General features: G+C 36.8%; 1 protein-coding gene across 1 annotated transcript in view; it reads right to left on the bottom strand.

The window, feature by feature from the left end:
- Positions 1-15,087, bottom strand: part of Vps41 (VPS41 subunit of HOPS complex) — a 165,871-nt gene that overhangs the window by 18,524 nt on the left and 132,260 nt on the right. The window contains exons 18-22 of the mRNA XM_047561881.1: positions 11,364-11,491; positions 9,323-9,467; positions 7,460-7,501; positions 6,845-6,895; positions 4,483-4,620 (exon numbers count right to left, since the gene is read on the bottom strand). Coding sequence (XP_047417837.1) covers positions 4,483-4,620; positions 6,845-6,895; positions 7,460-7,501; positions 9,323-9,467; positions 11,364-11,491 — 504 coding nt within the window. The remainder of the gene's footprint in view (positions 1-4,482; positions 4,621-6,844; positions 6,896-7,459; positions 7,502-9,322; positions 9,468-11,363; positions 11,492-15,087) is intronic.

Consider the following 15,087-nt stretch of genomic DNA (forward strand, 5'->3'; position numbering starts at 1 on the left):
AATGCAAGTTCCAGGAAAGGTGTTCACTGTTACTTTCTCATAGTATTGAGTTTACCATATGCCAACTAAATATTTGTTGCCTAAATGAATTAATGAAAGTTATTGCTGTTCATACTGTTCAAAACAGAACTCAGCTCAAGAATCTGTCCAAAATGAGAGAGAAAAACATATCTGATGATGAACAAGAAGGATCAAAAATGAGGAGATGAAGAAATGAGGGACTACACAGATAACAGTATTTCCATATGCTGGGTGCTAGAGGGCTGAGTTAGAGATAACAAAGGTGATGATAATAATGGAAATGTTATTGAGTACCTGTGAGAAGGGGGCAGAAAGGAGGAGGTTTCATAGGAGCTGAGGCAGCATGAGTATACCCATAGGAACTCGGGGTATGGGGGAGAGGGACAAATGCAACCACATGTTATTCCCTGACTAGCAGAATATGAAGGGAGAGCCATATGTATGAAGAAGGGACACTGAATTCATGTGGTTCCATTCTGGAAAACTCCAGAGAAGAGGGAGCATCTTGCACCAGGTGCAGTTCAACAGGGAAACTTACTTCATAGCCTTCCTATGAAACCTTCACAGTGCGCAGCTCTGCTCATACCTGACCCCAGGGCATTCTGGTATCCTCAAAGGTATCCCTGCACTCCTAGAGCAGGTTCCTTTCTTCTGCTTATTGCTCCAATGTGTCCCCTTTGCTGAAATGTTTCCCCACTTTCCCACTTTCCACCCTGGTCAGACAAATATTCCTATGGACCTCACATCAGGCCAGTTCCTAGGCATGCACTCTAAGCATGGCTTCTCAATTCTTTACCACCAGGACAACTGACTACTCCCTGAATCATTCATTTAATTTCCCTCCACTGGGATCATGTGTGCTCTAAGTCCTATGGTGTGCACAATGCCTGGCTCATAGGGGATGTGCAAAATATATTTTTAAAAAGTGAGCAGGCAGTAAAGGTTTCAGGAGCAAGTTTACTGGGTTGCATACTTAAAGTGGTTATTTAAAAACAACCAGCCAAGGTTGTTTTATAAACAAGAATCCAGGAAATAAAAAGAACAGTTCAAGTTAATTAGCTCTTTCTGTTCAGTGATCTATCTTGGGAAATAACAGCAGGAGCTAGTCTTGATATTTTGATTTTTGACTTAAAATTTTTCTGTAGGCGATGTATTTTAAACCAGCTAAGGGGTAGGGGGAAAAAACTGATCATAGAGATTCATGTAGCAGAAAAAGGAAAACAAAAGGAAAAAACAAGCATCACCTTACTTAGGAACATCCTAAGAAACGAGGATGGTATTTTAAGGTACACACACTACTTAAATAAGAAGTGAGAATAACTGAAGGTTACAATGAGGAGGAAACATATAATTCAATGACTCACAGTATTCCTTTCAAAATTAGGTGGCAGAGAACACTAGTTGTCCTCCAGTATCCCATTTCTTCCATAGTAATGATTTCTTACATGGGTGTGTGACCATTCAGACTTAGAAAAAACACCTCCTAGACTCCCCAGCTAGGAGAATGTGCTTGTCTCAAATCACAAAAAGAGTTTGCAGCTCAAAACCTTGCCCAACTTGTCCTAAACAATAGCCACTTGTTCTATGTGGTTATTTAAATATTAATTGATTAAATTAAAATTTGGGTTGTCAGGGGCACCAGTCACATTTTAAATACTTAATAGTGATGTGTGGCTAGTGGAAGCCAAGTTGGACAAAGTAGATTACAGAATATTTCCATCTCTACTGACCATTTCATGGAAAATGATGCCAAAATTCATTTATACTATTATCAAAAGTGAAAATTCATGCAGGGAAATGTCTGAAGGCAAGCTGAAGTTATCAGTGGATTGAATTCAAGAAGATGTGTACCATCAAATTTAAAGATAATCTGAAATTTAAATTTCACGGATTATTAAATTTTTATGATTAGAAGAGTATTTAAATTCTTCCCTTCACAAATGATAAGAGAATCTGAAAATACCTAGAAATTTTAAGTACCAAAAATAAGTATTTCTTGTACACAGAATTTTTCTATTAATATTGTGTAGCAAGAGAGCATGTTTTCTTATTTTAGATTCTTGAATGTTTCTGGACCATAGTGCTCCCTCTGGAGGAAAGAGTAGGGAATCTAAGAATTCCAAAGTGAGAGGCAAAAGAAAACACAAAGGCACTGTATTTCACTACATGGTCATCACCATGTGTTAATGTACCTTTGTGAGTATTCTGTGCATCCTAATCTTGTACCAAAGATAGTTTGGTAATATATGATTTTTAAGTAATACCAGATTTTTTTTTTTTTTTTTTTTTTAAAGAAAAAGCTTCTACATACTGGTCATACCCCACTATTTTGCAAAAAAATTTGCCATAAAAACTGCGATGATTATGTGGTGAAAATTTGTAAAGTGAGAGTAACAGTAAAATAAAGGTGAAAATGTAGAAAACTGACAAAAATCAAGGAAAAAATGATGTAAAAGTAATATTTTAACACTCCCTTTTCTGATTTGGTATAAAGGTAAGGGAGTCAGAAATTTGAGAATCATAATAGAAACTTATCAACTATAAAATAATGACTTCTACCTAGTCTTGACCCTGTAATCTTTTATTCAGTCTTCAAATCCTTTTTAGTAAAAAATCTATGAACTTTGTTTCCCAGCTTATTCCTCCAAATTCACAAATACTGCCACCTTGTGAGTACTATTAGATATGAAAGAGATCATAATTTCAGGTAAAAGTCTGTCAACTTATAAAGCTGATGCTCTGCTTTACTACAATCAAATCCGATTTGAAAAATTAGGACTAGTGCCTGATAATCACATCTAGTACATATAGAAGGGTCAGGCTGGCAGTTTAAAAGACTGTATTTTTCATGACTTTTCAATATTAAGGAATACCCAAGTTGTAATTTGAATTAACATTTTAAACATGAAAGATGATTCCTCATCATAGTAGAAAGGATATGGGGCCTGAAGTTTAAAGATCCAGGTTCCACATCTTAACTTCCTAGCTCTGGGTTTTGGGCTGTTTCTTTTAGCTGAAGACTCGTCATGTTATGTATAAAACAATTCTATCCATCTAGCAGCACTTTTGTAGAGGTTAAATGCAACAAAGCACCTGAAAGCACAGCAGATGTTATGAAGCAAGATGTTTTTATTGTTATTTTTTAAATTGATATAGATGTTTTAAATTCCTACAAATTATCTGTCCCTCAGAATGAACAATTCCATAAAAAACTTTTGATTAATTTTTGAATTGAAGAGATGTGGTAATTTTAAATCCCAAATCTCACGCATTGAAACACTTGGCCCCTAAAGGGCTTTTGATTTGCTATCAGTGTGTCTACAAAGTTCTGGCTGAATACTACTAATTTAGGATTTCAACCAATTCAAAACAAAGTTGACCTGGATTCTCAAGGATTTCAACCAGCTGTCAATTTGCCTAAAAAGAGGAAGAAATCGATTTTTTTTTTTTGGGGGGGGGGGGAGTGTCAGGATCAAGTTTTTAATTTTATATTCAGGAGAAAAAGAGACCATACTTGCTATGACTCTCTCTTTAGACAAAACAGGCAAACCTATATTGCATGCCCTCACTCACTACTAGCATGCTTGTGACCCATTTAATTGGGAATCTACTCTGTTACTCATGAATTGGTACACAGGTAACTTTTTCATGTTATAAGTCAACACAAATGGAAATAGTTTCTAAAGTGATTAAGTGTATACAGAATTCTTATTTCCAAGAAAAAATAAATGATATCCTTTATACATGTCATGAATATCTCTTTTAAGACTCCTTTGGGTACCTGGATAAGAGTAGAGTAATATAAAATACACAGGTTTGCCACAATGGATTCTGACAAAAAATTCTCTCTAATGAAAACATCCTAATAACCTATAACATTAAAGCTCTTTCAGAGACTTCTATAAATGCAGATTATTGACTTTATTCTTTTACCAAAAGTAGTAAGACAAACTCCTTACTGTCAAAGAATTTATAGGTGAATGAGAAAGATATAATTATAACAGAACATAGCTTAGTGAAATATAGAAATAGAGGTGGATGTTTAGAACAGATGTGTAGGAGCTAAGCTACCAGTTTTGGCTTATCAAACTGGATTCCTGACTGAAGCAAGTGCTTCTGACTTTGGACATAGACAGCTCTGACTTCCCAGCTCTGACACCAAGGTGCCACCCTAATCCTGCGAACACAGACTCAGACTCTTAATTTCACTTTAGTGTGATGGTTACTGAGTCCTGGAATGGACATTAAATCTTTATTTCAATTAAGACTGTCACATAAATGCTTCAGCTCCTCACTAAAATCTAATTTGAAAGGACCTCTTGTTCTCATCAGAGCAGCCCAGCAAAACTTAAATTTGGGCAGCAACAGTCTTTCCCTTGAACAGGGATGTATAAAAATGACAAATGGCTTAGCAATGACAACTTCTTCTGAAGTGTACAAGTCAAGGAGTCTGTGCCTTACCTTTTCAAGTGGGCAATGGGTACTATCTCGGAGAAAGGGTAGTAAGTTTGGTCGATCATATTCAGCATAAAGACTGATCTGTTTTTCATGGTAGCGCTGTCCCTTATGATGGTCTCTCTTGAAGAGTTTATGCAAATACTAAAAGGAACAAAGACAAGCCATGAAAATTAAAATAAGAAAAACACAATACTAGACAACATTGCTACTTTGTTATAAATAGCTTCCACAGAGAGGTGGGAGAGAAGTAGTGTTTAGGAAAAAAACCCAGATGATTGAGGAGTGGGAAGAAGATGCCTCCTAGTGAGCAAGGAGATTCTCATACTTCTAGAAGCTTCCTGAGTGAATTGGCTCTGCCACTGACAACCTTGTGACCTTAAGTAAACTCCCTCAACCCACAAGAGAGCTTACTGGGTTGCTGTGAAGATTAAACGAGATAACATTTGTAAATCACTCAGAACCATGCCTGGCATATGCTAAACACTACAGAAATGTTAGTAACAGTATCTATTAATATCATTGTCATTATCTGCTTCACCTCAGATATAAAATACTTGATTAGTATTCTTTCTAGAAGATAAAAATTCTCTTTTATGTAAACGAGTAGAGTCACAGAACAAGAATATGCTCTTTTAAACTCCATTAGTAAGAGCAAAATTAACTCCCATTCACTCCTCATCTCCCCTTTTTGAGTCTCAGTAATATCTGTGGTTGTAATGAAATGCTGCCTATATTGGTGACATCAAAAAACAAAAAATAAGAATCAAGAAGAGTACAGGGGTTCTGAACCAATTTTCAAAACTGACTGCTTACCCTAGTTGTCTGGAAAAGTGAACTTAAAAGGAAGCGAATAATTCACTTTCTACTTACATGCAAGATTGTCTATCAATATAGTACTTAGGAATCAGAAATCAATGTTCAATGTTTAATAAAGTATAAATAAAAAGCCCACAACCCACTGGAGGCAGAAAACTCAATCACACCAATCACACAAAGGGCAGTTACACCTAGAGTGGAGGTAACCAGGTGAGTTGGTTCATAATTGACACAGACTATCAGTCTGCCCCTAAAGCTGTGACTATAAATGAGTGAGCTGATGATTGATATATGGTGTTTACATAACCATGACATATGTATGCACCTAGAGAAACCACTCCCTGGGCTAATGGTTCACATCTCCCTAAGTAAGGCAAGAAGGGCAGGTAAGAGTAGCCAGATTAAAATCATCTCCAGGACTGGGGTCTGATGAACAGAACTACCAGGCACTGGCACTAGGGTCAGTGTATGTGGGCTGGGATAGCTGGTGCTGTTTCCCAGAAGCAAAAACAGGAAAGGAAGGCTCTGTCTTGTGTGCTGAGCCAAATGTATAGACCTGTATCAGCTGGCCAGGAAGATGAACCATTTTAATGCGGATTCTTCCACCATTTCACCAATGCACTGATTATACTGTCACACAGCCACTGCCCACAAACCTATTTCATGGCTTAAGAAAGTAAAAAGTCATTGCTCTATAAACAAATTCCCAAGGTGGCCAGCAAAGTGAAGCTTTGCTTGGATAAACAGATAATCTTGAGATTTCTGATTGTGAACAATATAGCAATAGCATCTGCACAACTCCTGAGCCAAAGAAAACAAAAGCAAAAAACATAACTTACATTTCTATTCTGTCTTGAAGAGTTTCAATGTATAAAACTGACTTTTGAATGAAAGATGTTGTTCCCCAGGCCTCTTCCTGGGGTGCAAGAAGACAGGCAAAGACACTCACTATGTTTGATGCCTGTGGTCCTACTGAAAGCTTTTGTAATTTTTTAAAGGACACAGAAAATATCTTCTCCTTTAATGATGCAAAGCATGGAATACAAGTAGTCCCCAAAGAAATCTACACTAACAGGTCTAATACTACAAACACCAAGGCCGCACAAGAAAGGTGAGATTAGTTATTGTTGGGGTGAGAGATAAGAAATGAGGCCCTGCCCCATTCTGTGGTCAGAATGGTTGTGTGCTATTTCCTTAGCAGGAAAACTTGGTTTCTATGTTTCACCTCCTGCTTTTGCTGTACTTCGGTATATTTAAAGGAAATTAAAGAGGGAAGGAGCTTACTCTTAGGCACAGTGGGGTAACAGAAATTAATATAACTTTTCTTTAAAGCTCAATTCAATTGTAAGTCAAAGTTCAAGAGCCTGTTCTGTATTAACCCTAGTCCTGGATTCAAAGCATATCACCACATTTGAGTAATTTCAGAGTATCATCTGCAGTCAAACCTCCAGTTTAGGTATTAACCTCATAAAGAGTTCTCCCACCAACACTGAAAGGTGTTCCACTTTATTATTCAATCAAAAGGGGAAAAGAAGACTACAATGCTCACCACATGCTGTAACTCTGGTCTGTCTTCTAACTCTTCCACTACCTTTTTAATCTAAGGAAAAAAAGAAAATTCATAACAGAGTTATAAGGACACAAAACCAAAATTATCTGATAAACACTTCTCTTTCTTATACCTAAAACGGTTCTAGACACTCATCTAGTAACCCACTATGATGCGGGGAGGTAGTTTGTTCCCTGGCTGGAAGTCATGCTGAGACTTGATTCCCCAATGTAACAGTATGGAAAGGTGGTGGAGCCCAGAGTGAGTGCCTGGGCATGACTGCCACAGTAAAGGGATTAATGCGGCCTCTCTAGTTGTTATTAAAGAGCAAGAGTGGCCCTTTCTGGTGATTTTGCTGCTTCTCATGCATTTGACTTCGCTCTCCCACAAGGGCACTGCTGGCCTCTTGCATGTGCTATCTCCCACTATGTGACACCCTGTGCCAGCTCAGGACTCTGCGTGTGAAAAGGCATTCACTGAATGCAGTCCCTTGACCTTGGACCAGAATTACAAGCCCAAATGAACTTCTTTTCTTTATAATTTACCCAGTCTTTTGCACTATTATTAACAAATGGACTTATACATATAAAAAAAATCACACAAAAAGCCACTCACTGAAATTTTATCTTCGTTGTCCAAGAGCATGTCAACAGCTTTCTGAAATACAAAATAATAACCACAGTCACTGAAATTTGCCACATAAGAACACTAAACACAACATAGTGTACATACTACCATAGTAAAGGTGAAGGGCTTATTTTTTGTATTTAAGGAACACTTAGCTTTACAATGGCCCTTATGTAAAATGATAACTGTAGAGGAATGCCTTTTCAAATGTCTCAATCTGAGGCCTATGTATTGTTTACTAATAAAATGGTACCTTGATGCAACTTACCAAACACAAAATATCCCGACATATTCTAGTCCCCTTGACATCTCAAATATCTTCACAAACTTTCATATGACTCTCAGGAGTGAGAGCATCTCGCTACCAAAACCACAAAAATGAACTTTTCTTAGTATCTGAAAATTGCCAATGTCTCCCTATGAGATTTCACAGATATAAGGGGTTGGTCTTACATGGAGAAGAGGGTAAGAGTTGAAAAAAGAATAAGATATCTAAAGTTTCATACTGTATAAAGCTTATGGAATTTTAGAATTTACTTTAGCAACCTTTAACATTTACGAAACAAATGTGTTTGTGACAAGTGAGTGAGAAGAAAGTCCACCAGACTGAGCCTCATGGAGAATACCCAGGTCCTGTTCTTCGATCTGCTACTACCTAGCTGTCCAAACTTTATTTTGTTCTCTGAAATATAAGGGTGTTAGAATAGATTATTCCTAAGGTCTCTTCTAATTAGAAAATTCTGATTCCTTAATTTTGACTGGAACTCTTGAATAGCAATTACTTTCAGCCTCTTTCATCTTTTCCCACATCTCTACATGCAAAATGAGGCTCCAAAGACACCTGGGATGGGTGGGCATGAGGGAAGACTGGGTATGGGGAAAATGTAATTAATTTTTATATAAGCATGTCATCCTCTTAATCATCCTCTGCCAGAGAAACAGAGTCCCTCTACCTAAACTTCATTCTACTAGGTTTGTAGTCTCTATAGACTTGACTCAGTATAAAAAATGGACTTTTTTTCTTTTCAGAAAAAGAGGTACATGTAGGTCTTATCTCAATAAGATTAAGTTTGTAGAGATTAATATAGCACATAATACCCTAAATACAGAAAAATATAATTGAATGCATTAAATATATAATGCATTAAATTTAAAGAGCTTTTAGAATCCCATTTTTTCATTTATCTAAAATTTCAATTTTCGGAATGAAGTCATTGTTTCATGAACCTCATTTTTCTCATAAGCATTTCTAATTAGATTCTTTTTTACATGGGGGACAGTTTATCACTTTATAAAAAAGTGATTATGAGCCATAAAGGATGGTCCCATCATTAGTCAAGCAAACCACTCTTCAAATGTAAGCTACAATAAATAACACATTCCACATGTCCTGGACTTGAGTATCAGTGGAAACTCCACATGCTGGATCTGTGAACATCAATGAATTAATCAATGAATAAAACAGCAGTAAGTGAATCAAAATAGAAGTTCACTTAAATTTTAATTCTGGGACATAGACTAAGAGGGTTAAATGAGCCAAAGTGTATGCCTCATTTGTTTCTATGAATTATATGAATTGTTTTACTAAAAAGTTACTTTATACACACACACATACATATCTTTGAGTTCTATATCAAATTAATTACAATTGCTTTTACAGAATCACTATATCAAGGAAAGGATTCCTGAATGCTGATTACTAAAATAACAACATCCAGCGAGGAGGGTCACAGTGTTCTAAGCAAGATCAGCATATGGTCAAGCAATGTGGTTCATTCCCAATCCAGCATTTGGACAGATGTTTAATGATCATACATTTGGAATAGGAAAAATATCAGTACTAATAAATACCTCTGAATCAAAATCCATCAATAAAACTATTTTATCCTTGATAGAACTGAAAAGATTATGCTTGTGTATCAGTTGGAAAACATCTTTATGTCTTAATGTTAAGTATATTTCCAGAGCATTGCCATAGTTCTTGTCATAGGTATACCTGGTAAGATAAAATTTTTTACATTAATGTTCATCAACAGTTCTAATAAAAATATACTTGCACAGATAGTTTTATAATATTAAAAACTGAAACATGTTCAGAAAAAAAAGAATACATTCCTTGGGATTTAACAATACATGACTAGTAAGTGCTTCCTTCTCAGAACCTTCCACCTCACTAGAATTTCAGAAAATTTATAACATTCATGAATAAAAAATTTTCATTGGGGGTTCAGCCTCAAAAGTTTTATAGAAATCCATATACCAGTCAATGAAGCTGTGATCCAGAATGAAGGACCTATTCATTTCAGAAACAGAAAAATGAGATAAAATTCTTACAAACAGTATTCAGTTGACAAATGGGTTATATTCCAAAAACTTATCTGTAAGGGGTTATATAAAATCGAAATGTTTTTCCATTGAAACGATATTTTTCACATTGATTAAGTCCCTCAGCCAGCTCCTGAAAGTCAAGTGAACAAAAATTATACTGTCAGTTCCTTATTCACAGTGCTACAAAATCCAAGGGGCATCTAGAACAATGTTTCTAAGAGAAAATGATTCGTGTTTCAAGTCAGAATGCCACAAACATGACTTCTTTTGTGGAAAGTCTAACACAGTCTTTTCATGGTCCTGGACAAAGATGGGAGGGGAGAGGTCTGAGGTGGAAGGGTTTTGAAGAGAGTCTGAAGCCCACAGGAACTGTCTACTAGACAGACCTGCACAATTCTATTTGTTTCCCTAGAGTGAAGCACCTTGAGGGTGTATCTTAGTATCATAGGCATTTGGCACATAGCCAGATCAAAATGCCCAAAAAATATGAAAAATATTAATAAGCTTCCATTTGCTGAGCCTTGACTTGATGTCTGGCACTACTCTTAGTTTGCTTATTAATTCCCAAAGGGAACTGTTACCTGTGATTTTAAATATTTGGAGTATGATGTTTGAGAGACTAACTGGAAGATCTAGGAATAACAATCCAGAGCCTGGTTCACTGGGAAACTGTTTTGATTGTGGGGCATAACAACTGGCAGCCTTCCACCCTAACCATTGCCCAGAGTGTCCTCTCCTTTGGGAAACATCCTATCACAACTGAACAGTTTCACACACTGTCCTTACCTTGTACTTATTCTTTTGACATTTATGCAAGGTTTTATTTTTATTAAGAGTGAGAGAAGAATGGAGGAACTTTGGATTATGTAGAAGGAAATGAGAAGGAGGCAGGGTATGAAAAATGGTGTAATGAGACAGACATCATTACCCTATGTACATGTATGATTACACGAATGGTATGAATCTACATCGTGTACAACCATGGAAACGAAATGATGTACCCCATTTGTGTATAATGAATCAAAATGTAGTCTGTAAAATTTAAAAAAAAAAAAAAAAAAAAAAAAAGAGTGAATGTAGGACCTGGGGTGGCTCAGTGGTAGAGCTCTTGCCTAACACATCAGGGGCACTGGGTTTGATCCTCAGCATCACATAAAATAAATAAAAAAATAAAGGTATGGTGTCCATTAAAAAAAAATAAAAATAAAAAAAAGTGAATATAGGCAGGGGAGATCAGTAGAAAAAAGGGACTCAGGGTGGGAGGTGGGAAGAGGGAAAGTGTTGGGGAATGACATTGGCCAAATTATATTGACGTATTGGGTGCCAACGTGAATATGTAACAAAAAAATCCCATCAGTAGGTACAACTATAATGCATCAATAAAAATGTGGGAAAACTAAAAATGATCAACATGTTGACTAAAAAAAATTTTTAAAAAGGTGAATATAGGAAAATGGTATAAAAATAGCATCTTCTCCATTCAGGGTCTGCCAAGTCTAAAGTATGAAAAACTTTTCAATGTAGGCTGATTTGCAAAAAAAAAAAAATACTAAGAAATACTCACAATTCTGCCAGGGTTTTGAGTAAAGTCTTGTTCTGACTATCTTTCTTCAGGTGGTCTCGAACTGCTTGAACTATTACTGAATTGTTGTACAGATCTCCAGGCCATTCTCGGATCAGTGTGGCAAAACCCTAACCAAAGAGGAACAGCAGAAAAAGAACAGACTCTTTAAAACAGGTGTGATACTATGATATATAGTTTGGTTTTGGTCCATGGTTCTTGGCTCATAATTCCCTCCCCAAGGCAGATCATGGAAACAGTAGGTTAAGACCCTCTTCCCCCCAGGAAGGAATGCTGAACAATCTGACCAGGCAGGCCTCACTGTGTTTCCATACTCACTCTAATAGCAATCATAGAGATGCCAACGCAATGGCATCTGTCTAAAATCCCAAAGGACAGGGTTTGGAGAGCTTTCAGGAGCCAAACACTGGAAGTCAAGCTTTAGACCCTCAAAACTTGAAGGTGGTTGCCTGGAGAAGGTACGGACACTCTATGTCCCTTCCTACATGCCTCACCCTATGTATCTCTTCATCTGTATCCTTTTTCACATCCTTTACAATGAAAGGATAAACACGCTGGCCAGAGTTTTGTGAGCAGCTAGGACAAACTAACTGAACCTGAGGAGAGGGGGTTTATGGATGCCCCGATTTATAACCTTGGTCAGAAGCACAATTAAAATGACTGCAGGTGTCCAACTGGCAAAACAGGGGTGGGAGAGGAAATCTTGGAAACTGAGCTCTTGACCTGTGGTATCAGACACTATGTCCAAGTGGACAGTGTCAGCATGAAACTGGAATAGAGGACAGCAGTTAGTGTTGGCTGCAGAACTGCTTGCTGGTGGGAAGTCTCTACATCTCTTGAGGTCACAGAAGCCTCTGTATGGATTGGTGTGAGAGTAGAGGGAAATGGTTTGGTTTTCCAACACAAAAATAAGATTGAATTCCAAACAGTTTCAACAATACTTAACAAGTATTTGTACAAGAGACAGTGGTTTTATGATTAAAACTTGAGTCAAATCATCATGTGACCCAGTTATCCCACTTCTCAGCACACACCCAAAGGACTTAAAATCAGTATACTACAGTGACTTGGTCACATCAATGTTTATAGCAGCTCAATGCACAACAGCTAAACTATGGAACCAACCTAGATGCCCTTCAACAAATAAATGAATAAAGAAAATGTGGTATATTTTCTAAATGGATGGAACTGGAGACTATCATGCTAAGTGTAATTAACCAACCCCCAAAATCCAAAGCCCCAATGTTCTCTGATATATGGATGCTAATTCACAATAAGGGGGAGGAGACAGAAGTTCACAGGATTAGACAAAGGGGAATGAAGGAAAGGGTGGGGAGATGGGTATTCCCAGGAAAGACAGTAGAATTAATCGGACGTAACTTTCCTATGTTCTTACATGAATACATGACCAGTTTAACTCCAAATCATGTGCAACCACACAAATGGGCAGCTATACTCCATGTATGTATAATATGTCAAAATTCATTCTATTGTCATGTATAACTACAAAGAAAAATGAAAAACATGAATCAATAAACTTTTCATCAATATTCTGACTATGGGATTCAGGGTAGCAAAAGGAAATATGGAGAATATAACTACAACAATCTCCATTTATTACTCTTGGGAAGTAGGTGGTGCCATTCATTTCTGTTCTTATTTTTATGAAATATTCAACTAGGAAAGTCACCCTATTTTTCACATAAAGTACCACTGCACAAGCCGAGTTTAGCTTTGACTTGCTCTATCCTCATTTTGGACACCTATGACATGGGATCGAATCCCATTGTTAACATCTTATAGACAGCATCTAAGTCAACCACTTTCCCCACCACCTTCTAGGCACTTTAGGTCTGGGCAGGCTATTGTGCACTGCACAGCAAGCACAACTGTACATGGCAGCTCTGCACAGGACAAAGCTGCTAAATAACTTTACGTTGTCATGTTTGTCCTCCTTCCAGTCTGGCTTCTGACCCATGTTCATGCTGGGAATTATAATTTTGGCTCAATTCTCAATCCCTAGCCCTTACCCTGGCTATATCTGGATCTCAAATTTTCTGGTTCAGAGAGAAACCACAGATATCCTGATTTAATCCTGTTCTCTCCCACAGCTGATTCTTGGCCAGTAGCCTAGATGATACCTGCCCTCCCGACTTTTAACTCTCATGTTTTATAACCCTAAATAAGGCAAAGGAGTTTACTTACTGATCCTTGACAACTTGGAGGAGAGGGGAGATTAGATAAACTCAAAAGGCAGAAAACAGAAGTAAATATGTCCATATTACTAGAAAAAAATTGATATTAAGTGATAATACTATTAATGCTTTAATGACTTCTTTAAATTTAGTTAAATATTATTTACAGTCAGATGTGGCGGTGCACACCTATAATCCCAGTGCCACTGAAGGCTAAGGCAGGAGAATCCCAAGTTTGAGGTCAGCTGCACCAACATAATGAGATTGTCTCACAAAAAAAAAAAAAAAAAAAAAAAGTCAAAAAAGGGGCTGAGGATGTAGCTTAGTGTTAGAGGGTACCTGGGTTCAATCTCCACTAAAAAAGTTTTTAAAAAATTTATTTAGAAATAAGGGCAGACTGGTAAAAGGTGTTTCTATAAAGCACCAGGATTTGATAAAAAGAAAAATCACAGAAGAATCAGGAATGTTACTTCTACTACAGTTTGATCAAATTTTGACTAAAGTAACCCCCCTAGTAAGCATGGCAAGAGACCAGAGCAACAGACCACACATTTCCCATCCAAATTGCAACCTTCCTACATGTTAGCATCTAAAGTAATTTGACTTCAAAGAGGTTATTTAATCAGAACACAAAATTTTCCTGAATCAAAATGATTCTTTGGATTAAGCTTCTCTTTTCTTAAGACTCTGTGAAATACTTAAGATAAAAGAGTCTGTAAAGAATTACACCCTCAAAATGGCAGCCGTCAGTAGCCCTGGGACCAGAAATAATATTGTTCAAAGAAAGAAGAAAGTTTGGCTCCATGTTCCCCTTTCCCTAGCCATTCAACAGCCTCATAATACTGCCAACTTCCAATATAAAGAAAAAGGCCTACTCATATTGTGTAATAAAAGCAAGATGGCCCCACTATAAACAGAAATAAACATTTATTATATTTCACATCAGGCTTCTTCCTGCATAACTGGCTTCACACATCCTTGTATAAATGTGCTCTACCTAAGACATACTGATGAATTCAACCCAGTGACCACAATGATTAATTAGAGGACACAGCCAGTGAAGAAGAGTTATGACAGAATGAACAGAGGTATAGAATACCTCAATGCCCACTACAGAGTAAAAGATTAAGAAGTATTCATTTAATGAAACACCACAGAAATTGTCCCACTTTTAACATGTTTATACAGTAATATTAATTAGTCCTTAATATTATGAAATAAAACCTATTTAAAACAGTTCTGCTAGGTTATAAATTAACAGGCAAAGCTATAAGCATATGATTAGAAACTCTATATGATTAGAAACATGTCATGAAGCATCATTACCTCAAAGAAAATCATATTATTTCATTTTTTAGGGAAGAAAATTGAGAAGTAAATATTTCAGAGATGTATACTCAGGGTAGGATATGATCATTAATGCTCTGTTGACAGCACATTTTCATCCACATAATGGGATCAAAATTTGTTATGAATCACTACTATTATGTGACAATTTAGCTCAAAATTTA

Source organism: Sciurus carolinensis, chromosome 8 (assembly GCF_902686445.1).
Source record: "Sciurus carolinensis chromosome 8, mSciCar1.2, whole genome shotgun sequence".
Lineage (NCBI taxonomy): Eukaryota > Metazoa > Chordata > Mammalia > Rodentia > Sciuridae > Sciurus > Sciurus carolinensis.